Raw genomic sequence first — 11,033 nt, forward strand, 5'->3', positions numbered from 1 at the left:
GGACACAGATGGGGGTGCTATGGGGCGAGATTTCGGGGAAGGGACGGCGGCGGCAGAGTGAGAGGGAAGGGAGAGGTTGCTGACATAAGCCTTTCGCGTCGCGTCGCGTTCGATTATGGGCGCCTACCAGATCGTCCAAGACGTCACCGCACTCAAGTGGCAGAGGCCGCTGAGCTCAGTCTTGCTTCCTCTTCCCAAGTGCTGCCACCCCCACCATGCTCACGTTCGCGCGGCGGCGGCTCACGTCTATTGTGCATAGGCGATCTTATGCCTCTGTCTCCTCGTCGTCTCCCATCAACCCAAATTCGGTCGGGCCTTTCCAAGTCTTTGATCGCAATGTGAAGCACACCCAAAAGGACGGCGCCGCTGCCCGCGACCGCGGCGCTCGTAGTAGGACTGTTGACTACGTACGCGACGAGATTGCGGACAGGATGGTCGAACGTTTTCAGGTATAGTCATACCCTAGCAGAACGCGACATCGCATTTTGTAACAACTGGGACACAGGACATAAAGCGCAAGTTCAGTACTGTGCTTGACTTGGGATCGGGACCCGGTCACTTCTCCAAGCTTCTGGACTCTGAGACAACGGAAAAGGCCATTCTTCTCGACTCGAGCGGTATGTGTATCGTACCTCCGCTGTTGCAATTACAAGACCTAGACGTTTTCGTGCTTGCCAGAGAAGCTCCTCTACAGAGATCCAGATTCAGAATTCGAGGGTATACTTGCACCGTTGTTCTATCTTCTCATCATTCTTAACGATCGCTTTGACAGTCAAGGTTGAGCGAATAGTTGCAGACGAGGAGAATCTGCTGCAGACTGTTCGGCCCAACTCGCAGGAAGCTATAGTGTCTTGTCTGAGCTTGCACTGGGTCAACGACTTACCGGGCGTCCTCGTGCAAATCAAGGAAGCCTTGCAGCCAGACGGTGTTTTTCTCGGAGCTCTGTTCGGAGGGGATACACTCTTCGAGCTCAGGACATCTCTCCAACTGGCTGAGGTAGAACGCGAAGGCGGTATCTCGCCCCATGTCTCGCCTATGACAGGTACGTCCATATACAAGCCTACAATTCACGATCATCAAAAACATCAAGTCTTCTAGATTCGCGGGACATGTCCAATCTCCTCGGTCGCGCCGGCTTTACGCTTCTCACAGTTGACGTTGACGAGATCAAGGTCGCATACCCGTCCATGTGGGAACTCATGGAGGATTTGCAAGACATGGGCGAGAGCAACGCTGTGGTCGGACGGTGAGGATTCGACAGGCGATGTCGCATGCGCGCGTACACCACTGAACCACTTGATACATGCAGGCGGCACATCATCCATCGCGACACGTTAGCCGCTGCATCCGCCATCTACAAAGGTCCGTGCAGCACTATGTTACCATTGTGACGGAAGCTGACTCGTAAACAGAGCTACACGGCAATGAGGACGGAACCATACCGGCTACTTTCCAGGTCATTTATGTGGTACGCTCTGGCATGATTTGTAGGTTCTTCATGCCACGTTCTGATCCCTTTCAATAGATTGGATGGAAACCCGCACCGACTCAGCCTAAACCTCTTGAGCGGGGCTCTGCACAAACAAACCTGAAGGACGTCCTATGAACGTGTATCATTACATCGCAGCTTCTTCTACCTCCATGACCTTGGGGTTGTTCCCCGAATGATCTACTGGCGACTCTTGCTGTTGCACATCTTCCTCTAGCACGGCGACATCAATAACCTTCAGCCCCACGTTGTCCTCTGCTCCCTCATCCACACCATCCTCACCGTCACCGTCGCCTTCGCCCTCTCCGTCCTCATCCCCGCTCTCCCCGCCTTTCGAGCTAGTTCCACGGCCTCTTCGTCGCCCGCTATCGTTGAACTTCCGTTTAGGGATGACAGAGTAGAGTGCTTGTTCCCAATCTCGCGTCTCGACCCAGTTCAGGAGAATCTCGAACGTTTGATTCACAGTCAGCACTTTGCGGGTGCGCAGCTCCGAGAGGTATGTCCCAATTGGAAGCCGTGCGGAGCGGACTTGGTGTTCCTTGGACTTTTCGAGACACAGATTCTGTGATACAGTGCGTCATCAGTACGGAGTCTTGTGAGAACACTTGGAAGTCTAGCAGGCTGCAATGCGAAGCGGGAGAGCATAGATTGCATTTTGTTACGCGCGTAGTATACACACTGACCTTGTAACGATTATGGTCGACGATCCCACCTATGATGTAGGTTTCTCCCTCCTTCAGCTCCGTGAGTTCGTCGTCCGCGTCAGCCGTCAGGTATATCACCGTGTCTCTAGCAGCTCTGCTAGGCTGCTGCTTTTTGGTCCGTTTTGCCGCTCTGCCGGACTTTTCTGCGCTCTCTCCTTCTGCGCCTTCGGCCGGCGAGGGTGCCCCGACCTCCCCACCCTCCCACAACTGTTCATAGCCCTCCGACCACCACTCAGCGCCTACCCATCTCTTGTATGCCGAATGATTTGTAGCGTCCATGCGCATGAGCGTTCGTCCATTCAACGAAGTGAACAGCAGTGAGGAGAACGGATGCTGCGCCTTCTTGTTGGCGCTGTACGTATACGCGAGTTGCGACGCGAGCGACTTGACCTCCTGCATCGCCCAGCGTGAGCGCGACCACACCCAAGCTTGAAGCACCCTATGGCACTCACGTTCTCCGTCATCTTCTCGTCAAACCCCAGGTCGACCACGACGCGCGCGGCGAACGGCGTGCGCGGGCCCTTGTCCACCTTCAGTCGCTTCCGCTCGCGCTCCTCGTCCTCCGGGTCGAGCTCGCCCGCGGCGCGCTTCTCTGCGAAGGCACGCTTTTTCTCCTTGCGCCGCTCCTTCTCAACCGCGCGCCGTTCTTTCTTGCGCTCTGCTAACCATGCGGCTTTTGCAAGCTTCTTTTGTGCTTTCTTGGAGAGTGGAGGTGCGCTCTCGGTGCTCGTGGATGCGACCGCAGCGGTAGGGTCGGCAATGGATGGGTCGGCGGATTGAGAGACATCCTGAGGTTCAGAGGATGGGTTTGGGGGTGCAGCGGAGGTGTCGGGCACGGTAGACGCGGCCGACGTGGCAGGATCTGGTGTGGTGATGCTAGACATTGGCGTATGAGAAAAGCAGAGGCCTGCAAGTGAGTGCCCCAGATGAGTCGATCGCGTTCGCCTCGCAGAGTACGGCAGATCTTGAGATGCACAGAGGCGCCCGTTCAATATGTCGTTCCGGATAAGGTAACGTAGAACCTAGTTCTCTACCACCACCATCCGCGAGTCCGCTCAGTCTCCTCTGTCTGGCTAGAGTGTGCGACTCAGACTCTACCCCATCCAGTATCCTTGGGTTACCGCGTGTGTGTCCCTAGTGTGCAGTCTTCCAGGGACTCCATGCTCGCTTTCGATACGTCCCGGCCATGGTCGGAGATGCTCTTGAGGTGTGGTCCATTGTATTGTCTAAACTTATCTCAGTAATGAGCAAGGTGTGTGTCCTACATTTGAGACGTTCTTATGTCTCCGCCTTTCGGCACATACTGATATCAGAGCAGGCGCTTCACTGTTTGAAGCTTGCTTTTTGAAGACCGTTTGTATGGCCGCGTTCAATGGTACAATCTCAGCAGTGCGCTTGATGTGAATGGAGTTCTTGTTGGAGGCGCCTGCGTTATCGCGTCTGCTACGGCAGCACATCCCGTGAGTTATGCATCATGTCTTCCCTTTACGGGTGACGTTTCCAGGAATGCTTCTCTATGGAGAAGGCGTTCAACTACCTACGGGTCTCCGCCGGTCATGGGGGTATACGCCGTTATCATGGAGGGCTTTGGCTCAAACTTCTGACAGCCTCGGCGAACTTTCTGCGACGTTCAAATGGCTTCTCGACGCTCTTTTTCCAACGTCTGACGAGGATAGTGTTGGCAGGATGGAACTATGGACGCCTCGCATGCTCTTCCCCTCCTCCTTATGATCACAGGGCCTCTATCTGTCGTCTCGTTGCAGGTCGCCAGGTGCAAGTGCAATGCCGCAAACTCCACATCTACTCGATATATGTCTATTTGGCGCGATCGTTACCCACTTTACGCCTCTGAGCTCACACACCCATACGACCGCCGTAACTTCTGTATCGTGCCTCGTGAACCCATGCACCATCGGCGTCTTGACGCTAGCCCGCTTTTCCTTCAAATGCACGGAAGATCGGCTCCAAGCTCCCCGGCTCATCCGTCCCAATGGCGCACCAACCCTTGCCCGAGCACCTTTCCCAAGTCCCCCATGTTCTGGTTGTCAATAATGCCAGTTACGAAAGCTCAGACAAGGACCAGGTGTGGTCCGAGCCCGAAGCTGCCGTGATAGCTCCTGTTCGCAACGATGAGCCTATCGTCACTCGCAGGGTACGATGTTTCACGGCCCTCCTTTCTATACATGTTGACAAGAGTCATTTCAGGAACTTTGGAGCTACTATCGTAGGCTAGCACGGTTATGACGAGTTACCCACATATGCTGATTGCCCGTGTAGTGTACTACAACGGTGACAACGTGCGTCCTTCGAATGATCTCCCTCACCGCGCGGCGCTGACATTCGAGCTCAGGGAGTTGGACCCCTAGGTCAGTCACCTGGCAGCCTGGCCAGATGACACAGCCTTGATACATACGCTCATCACGTACATCTAGGATATAGTATGACTCTGTTCCAGTCGCTAGCCGTCGCCGCCGGGTTCGACCCGGTGAAAGGACCGGGGTCTAGCTGCTCTGCCTCGGACGCCTCCGGACAGTGTGTGGTCCCTTGGGGTGGGGGCACCAAAGCCGTCAACTCTGTCGTCTTGGTAGCCAACGGCGCAAGTTTCGCGGTGTGTACTATCCCGTACGATGTCAATGCCGTATCACTCACGCAGAGGTGCCCCCCGATATAGGTCATGACGCTCTTGTTCACTACAGTCAGCTCAGTGGCAGATTATGGCACCTTTGGACGGTGGCTGCTCCTGATTGTCACCGTTTTCTGTTGGATCGCACAATTCGCCTGCATGTCCCTGACGAGTAAGTGAAACCGTGCAAATGCGCCATTCCTACCTAACCCTCTGTCTAGCACCTGACCGATGGGGCCTCGCGTTGGCCTTGTACATGATCGGGTTCATCACATACGGCGCGACCCTCGTGTTCTACGCTGCCCTCTTTCCTCGTTTGGCTCGCAACACTGCGCACGCCCGCCAGCTTAGAGATCAATACGAACGAGGCGAGATCTCTGTGGAAGAATATGAACGGGAGGAGAGTCTGGAGAAGAACCGCATCAGCAACATCAGCACGGTAGGCACGCCGGTGGGAACTCGTAGGCGTGCGGCTGAAGCATCCTGCGCAGGCACACAGCAATATCGGGTACATTGTCACGCTCGCCTTGAACCTTACTATCCTGCTACCCCGCGCGAGCGACCCGAAAGTCAACAACTACGTCCTAGTCCTGTACATATATAATATTCCCTCAATCGTCGTACATTGCGCTCACATTCATTCACGACAGAACGAACGGATATTGGGTGCTGTTGGGCATTTGGTGGTGTATGTATTCACTCCATCGCCAGTGTTCTCAAGTATACTGATCACGTTTTATGCAGTCATCTTTCAGCAGCCGCGCCCAGGTCCCCCACTACCCAAGGGTGAACACTACGTGACGATAGGATGGAAGCAGGTATGGCGCACTTAGCTCTAGAATGGATTGCACGCTCACTTGTAAGTCAGATCTGGATGGCACTCAAGCAGTATAAACAGCTGCCCCACACCTTCATATACCTGGCGGCGTTCTTCCTGCTCGCCGACGTAAGTGTAGCGTATACTTACATTGACTACGAGCCACTATTTGCTGACTTTTTGTTCAGGGCTTCAACACCACAGGCACTCTCGTATACATTTGCCAGAACGACCGGTTCAAATTCTCGTTCCTTCAGAATACTTACCTTGGGCTGGTCCAGGCCGTCGCGTCAACCACAAGGTACGTAGTGAGTAAGGCGAGAGCGCACCGACCTGACCGCCATAATAGCACTTTGGGTTTCTGGTACATTCAGCGATACTGGAAGATCCCCACCAAGAAGATGGTACGCTTACTCCCGCACGTCAAACCGGTCGCTCTATCTCACCGCGGTTTATCTGTAGTTTGCAGTAACCAACGTCGTCACGATACTCATTCCCTTGTGGGGGATGATCGGTCTATGGACTACGAAGTTTGGGTGCGCGCCGTTTGGCCTCCTGTGCAGCCATCATGCTTACTGGATGTGCAGCTTCCGCAACGTCTGGGAGTTCTGGGCGTACAACGTCATCTCCGGACTCTTCCAAGCTCCGTACTATGCATTCTCCCAGACGATGATGGCCGAGCTGACTCCACCGGGCTTCGACAACATGGTGCGTCTGACATCTTATGTCCAACTTCACCCAGCGGCGTCTGAGGGTGGACGGCTGCTGTAGTTCTTTGGTCTGTTTGGGCTGTCGAACCGCGCCTCCAGCTTGATCGGACCGAATGTCGTGCAAGCTATCATCGACAGCTCGGGCAACAACTGGAAGGGCTTTCCATTCCTGTTCGCGTTGTGCACTGTCGCATGCGGTGTTCTCTGGTTCGGTGAGTATAGCGTTTTCACGCTCAGCTATGGCCCGAGACTGACGTGCTTCGCAGGTGTGGACGTGCAGCAAGGCCGGCGCGACGCGATTATATGGGCGGCAAAGCAGCGGTCCCATGGCCAGGCAGCCGCATCGAAGTCGGAGATAGACACGGAAGAGTCGCCGAAGAAGAAGCTGTAGGATGCTGCGAGTCTCACGTTTGTTCCTAGCCTTGAATGACCCCGCGGCCAGTGATGTGTTTGAGTTCTGCTTCGCTCTGGCGTGTTGCTATGAATATCCTTCTGTGAATAGAACACTCGGACATGCACATCAAATGGTTGTTTGATAAGAAGGCGCAATGAGGCCTTCGAGGGTGCCGTCTGCGCTTGTTGTGGTTGCTGCGTGGGATGCTCCGCGTCAATCGGGGGTGGAGTCAACTAGCAAGGCGTAATAGGCCCGAGCGCCGTGAGGACGCCCACTGCGACGGCGAACAGCTATCGTGCATGCTAAACGCACATATAGTGCTTTCAGAGGAGTCAGTGCACGCCCGTCCATCGACTTGAAATCGGATAGCCCTGCTTGCTGCAATACCTACTTTTCTGTGCCGTCAACGTCGAGGTGTGTTCTTGAATCAGCAAGGCTTCAAACCTTCATAAGTCGTCAACTGATAACGTTCTCTAGATGAACCACTTCCCTCCAGAGCTTCTCGGGCCAATCTTCCTACTCGCATGTACAGATGGCGGTCGTACTGGCTGCGCCCTCTCGCGTACTTCCAAATATTTCCGCGCCGTATCTAGGCCGATGCGCTTCCACTCCGTCGCGTTGATCTCGGGCGATCCATCGCAGGTCGTCCAGTTCTTCGCTTGCTATACCGCTGAGTGCGAGCGCACACCAGAGATGAAGCCCCGAGTGCGCCATCTTTGCCTGTCATCCGCACGGAAAGAGCAGCCACCAGCGAGCGCGGAGTCCGGCGGGGAGTCTGGTACACAGTACCAGAGCACGGAGGCGCAGAAGGAGGCGCAGCGGTACCTCCGGGACGTCATGTTCCTCATCCAAACGCTCGCCTCGGACCTGGAGATCCTCTGCTTGATCGACCCGGAGCAGCCCCATACCGGCTTCGAGGAGACCCTCCACCTTCCCACTCTGAAGACTGCCGGCTTCCCCCGCCTTCTCGAGCTCGTCATTATCGGGAGGGAGCCCACCATAGAGCCCACGTCCAACGCGTGCATCCCGCTTTACCCTCGTCTGCAGTCGCTCCGTCGGGTCATCCTGCCTCAGCTCCGCCGCCTGTACCAACTCGCCCTGGCGAAGCACCAGACGATACGTGTTTGGAAGAAGCGCGCGCCGGTCCTTGTCGACATTGGCGTCCTCCATATGAACGACGTGCACTTTGAGGCGAATTCGGCGCAACTTTTGCAAAAGGTGATGAGGGAGCGGAGGATCCAGTTATCGCCAGCCTTGTCGGAGCTCATCGCCTCTTCGTCGCCACGTCGGCGCCGCCTCTCCGTTTCTTCCGATCCTTGTGGGTAGAGCTGAGGACGCCAGGAGCATCAGGAAGACGTCTGAGGGTTAGGTACACATGGAGGCCCTGCGCCTGGAAGGACCCCTTTCCTCTGTCTTGTTACGTACAACTATTTATTCTCACCAGCAGTCATACTCAGGCTTCGTTCAATTTATGACATCGTCTCCATGAACTCGCAAGTACAGAAGGACGAGATGGTGGGGCAGCAAACCGAGCAGTGGTACACCAAGCGCCTATTTGTATGTCCGCGACGCGACGCGCTCGATCGCGGATCGAATCAGCGTACTTAAACTCAAGACGTGCATGCTCTCTCTCCGTACCCTCTCCCTCTGTGCCGCACTCCTTCTCGCCTGGTACTTCAGCAGAACAATCTCTAGGAATCGGACTTCGCAAGCTGTAGAAGACATGGCTGCAGCTCTCAAGGTCTTGACCGTCGCTCCCCGGGCTAAGCACACCGCCACCATCATCTTCGTTCATGTTCGTCATGTCTCTCCGACTCCTAGTCGATGTAGGATGCTGACATACGAAAATTTTACCGTCTGTAGGGCCTCGGAGACTCCGGCTTTGGATGGAAGCCCGTCGCTGATATGTTTGCGAGCGAAATGCCGCACGTCAAATGGATTATGCCTCACGCGTGAGTAGCCATTTCCTCTACCTCTCGGTCTGCATCTCCAACAGCGTGCACCGTGACCCTTCTGACGAGCCTTCGCATACAGACCGAAGATCCAAATCACTGCCAACGGGGGCATGTTGATGCCCGGCTGGTGCGTTTCGTCCCGTCGCCACAGCCCGCCCGCCATAAACTCACCCACTCATCCGGTGGCGCAGGTTTGATGTCTTCGAGTTCGGCTCGATCAATGCGCGCGAAGATGAGGCGGGCATACTCAAGACCGCGCACGCGCTCAACCAGCTTATCACCGCCGAAGTGGACGCGGGTATCCCCGCGGACCGTATCGTCCTCGGCGGGTTCTCGCAGGGCGCCGCGATGTCGCTCTTCACCGGCCTCACGACCGAGAGACGGCTCGCGGGTGTCGCTGTCCTCAGCGGATGGCTGGGCCTCCGTAACAAGGTCAAAGTCGTAAGTTCACCTTGGCTAGCCAGTGGAAGGGCGTGATAGTTACTCACTGCGTCGATGTCGGTAGATGCTGAACGACCACGCGAAGAAGCTACCCGTCTTTTGGGGTCACGGCAAGTCTGATCAGATCGTCCGTTTCGACCGCGCGACGGCATCCATCGAGTTCATCAAGGGCGAGCTCGGACTGAAGACGCTGGTCTCGCCCGACAAGGTGCTCGAGGGCGGCATCGAATGGCACGCATACGACATGCTGGCGCACTCCGCCAACGATCAGGAGCTGCAGGATCTGAAGACCTTCCTGCAGAAGGTGCTGCCCGCGCAGGAGTGACTGCACGGGTCGGGAATGACGTTCGGACGGATGTAAGCTAGGTATTTTATCCATATGTGATGGATCCGAGGCTGGTATACTCCTACACAAGCGGCACTGGGTATGTACATACACGAGCAACATACTGTACAGGATATCATGCGCGAAGAGGGCTACTTGCGCGCCCGAGTCGAACGCCGAGGCATTGGATCAACTTCAGCATCACTAACTTTGCGCTTCCGCCCTGTCTGGTTCTTCGGAGTCGTCCCGCCTGCAGGTCCAGGCACAGGTTGATCCGCTTCGCTTACAACCCCTTCTGCAGGGTCGTCCTCGGGTTCCTCGCTCGCGTCCTCGGACGCCTTCTTCCTTGGTACCTTTTGTCGACCCTTGGCCTTCGGCCCCGACTTAGCTGCAGTCTTGCCCTTTCCTGCTTTCGCGGCGCCTTCCACCCATCCGCCACGCTCAGCGAGCTTTTCAACCACTTTCCAGGTTGCCTCCTCTACCCTTTGCACGCTCAGCCTGCCTCTTGTGACCAATGCCATGCCTATGGGTGTGATACAGCAGCTCGATAGATGATCTTCGGGTGATCGCTACCCTACGTACCTTGGACCGCTTTCATGCCATCGTCTCCGATGTAGGCAACCTCTTCTGGTGGTTCCGATGCAGCCGCGATACCCCGCAAGAGGGAAAGTGGCACGAAATGTGATGCGCGCCGGACGAAGGTCACGTCAACCATGTACCACTTTGGGTTCTCCTTGTCGGTCTTCTGATGGACAGAGGATGTTTCAGCTCAAACTGCGCGCGCGTCACCAGTCGGGCCGAACCTACAGCATCGTAGTAGGGATGTGCACTGTGATTGGCCGTAGAGGGATTGAGCGACGATTTACACAAGTTCGGGAAGACGACTCACGGGTCCCAGGCCGTATCTCTCGTATCCTATACGTTTGCACGCGGAGAACGGAAGAAGAGTGCGAACACTCACAATCAGGATAGGCTTCTTTCGAGACCTGCAAGATCATCAGCATGTATGCACATGAGCTGCATGCGAACACACCTCTGCGAAGCCCGCGATGCCTGGAATAGATTAAGCAGTCGCCTACGTAAGGTAGAAGTCGCCGGGGCGCACCTGGGCTCTTGCAGTTTGAGTGGTAAAACAACACCTACGCGGATTCAGCCACACTTGGCAACGGCGTTGACAAAGTAGAGCTCCCGCACGCACCTTGTCGCCGACCTTCATCTCTTTCATCAGGTTTCTAGCCTCTGCATTGCGCACCCCCTCCCAAGGCGTCGTCTTCACGGACTCGAAGTCGTCCACGCTGAACTGCGCGTTTGGCTCGAGACGCGCGCGCATATAGCCACCGGCGAAACGCGCACCTTGACGTCCTTTCCTTTGACGATGCGTTCGTCGGGCTCGGCTTTCATAAGCCAGTGTTTTGCGGGCATGTTTGGCAGAGGTGTGGGCGACAAACGCGAAGGGTTGCGCGGGAGGACGAAGAGGCGTTGTGGGTAGACGCGGAGGGCACTCGCAGTGAGAGTGACGAAGCTGGCGGAGCGTGCAGCAAACAGCGGACAACACGCCTCGCCTCAGACATCAAC

The 11,033-nt window shown here is 55.9% G+C and overlaps 5 protein-coding genes across 5 annotated transcripts; 4 read left to right on the top strand and 1 right to left on the bottom strand.

Annotated features, from left to right (window-relative positions):
- Positions 1–215: 215 nt before the first annotated feature.
- TRAVEDRAFT_162531 (S-adenosyl-L-methionine-dependent methyltransferase) lies at positions 216–2,980 on the top strand (the record flags this gene model as incomplete). The annotated part of the gene is made up of 10 exons (XM_008037193.1): positions 216–449; positions 506–617; positions 679–717; positions 773–1,042; positions 1,099–1,246; positions 1,310–1,362; positions 1,413–1,468; positions 1,526–2,051; positions 2,173–2,586; positions 2,646–2,980. The coding sequence occupies 8 exons, from the start codon at positions 216–218 to the stop codon at positions 1,604–1,606; spliced, it is 993 nt and encodes a 330-aa protein (XP_008035384.1). The 3' UTR covers positions 1,607–2,051; positions 2,173–2,586; positions 2,646–2,980.
- Positions 2,981–4,293: 1,313 nt separating this feature from the next.
- On the top strand, positions 4,294–6,734 carry TRAVEDRAFT_162536 (MFS general substrate transporter; the record flags this gene model as incomplete). The annotated part of the gene is made up of 17 exons (XM_008037194.1): positions 4,294–4,345; positions 4,399–4,417; positions 4,471–4,490; positions 4,544–4,559; positions 4,626–4,801; positions 4,865–4,988; positions 5,038–5,255; positions 5,308–5,408; positions 5,467–5,504; positions 5,561–5,634; positions 5,685–5,762; positions 5,822–5,934; positions 5,983–6,037; positions 6,096–6,169; positions 6,221–6,341; positions 6,405–6,555; positions 6,610–6,734. The coding sequence occupies exons 5-17, from the start codon at positions 4,634–4,636 to the stop codon at positions 6,732–6,734; spliced, it is 1,440 nt and encodes a 479-aa protein (XP_008035385.1). The 5' UTR covers positions 4,294–4,345; positions 4,399–4,417; positions 4,471–4,490; positions 4,544–4,559; positions 4,626–4,633.
- Positions 6,735–7,077: 343 nt separating this feature from the next.
- Positions 7,078–8,178, top strand: TRAVEDRAFT_27012 (uncharacterized protein). The gene is made up of 2 exons (XM_008036595.1): positions 7,078–7,151; positions 7,215–8,178. Exon 2 carries the CDS (start codon positions 7,215–7,217, stop codon positions 8,061–8,063), a length of 849 nt encoding a protein of 282 aa, XP_008034786.1. The 5' UTR covers positions 7,078–7,151; the 3' UTR covers positions 8,064–8,178.
- Positions 8,179–8,460: 282 nt separating this feature from the next.
- On the top strand, positions 8,461–9,458 carry TRAVEDRAFT_116106 (Phospholipase/carboxylesterase; the record flags this gene model as incomplete). The annotated part of the gene is made up of 5 exons (XM_008037195.1): positions 8,461–8,532; positions 8,601–8,689; positions 8,772–8,819; positions 8,884–9,133; positions 9,198–9,458. The coding sequence occupies 5 exons, from the start codon at positions 8,461–8,463 to the stop codon at positions 9,456–9,458; spliced, it is 720 nt and encodes a 239-aa protein (XP_008035386.1).
- A 152-nt stretch (positions 9,459–9,610) lies between these two features.
- On the bottom strand, positions 9,611–10,880 carry TRAVEDRAFT_44224 (DUF55-domain-containing protein; the record flags this gene model as incomplete). Its single annotated transcript, XM_008036812.1, has 9 exons — positions 9,611–9,981; positions 10,041–10,203; positions 10,266–10,287; positions 10,348–10,363; positions 10,420–10,444; positions 10,492–10,511; positions 10,564–10,597; positions 10,657–10,758; positions 10,812–10,880. 9 exons carry the CDS (start codon positions 10,878–10,880, stop codon positions 9,611–9,613), a joined length of 822 nt encoding a protein of 273 aa, XP_008035003.1.
- Positions 10,881–11,033: the final 153 nt, after the last annotated feature.

The sequence above is a fragment of the Trametes versicolor genome (assembly GCF_000271585.1).
Source record: "Trametes versicolor FP-101664 SS1 unplaced genomic scaffold TRAVEscaffold_3, whole genome shotgun sequence".
In the NCBI taxonomy this organism is placed as follows: Eukaryota; Fungi; Basidiomycota; class Agaricomycetes; order Polyporales; family Polyporaceae; genus Trametes; species Trametes versicolor.

Bases quoted from the DNA above. Each gene is read 5' to 3' on its own strand.
- TRAVEDRAFT_27012 (XM_008036595.1), top strand. From the start codon at position 7,215: ATGAACCACTTCCCTCCAGAGCTTCTCGGGCCAATCTTCCTACTCGCA.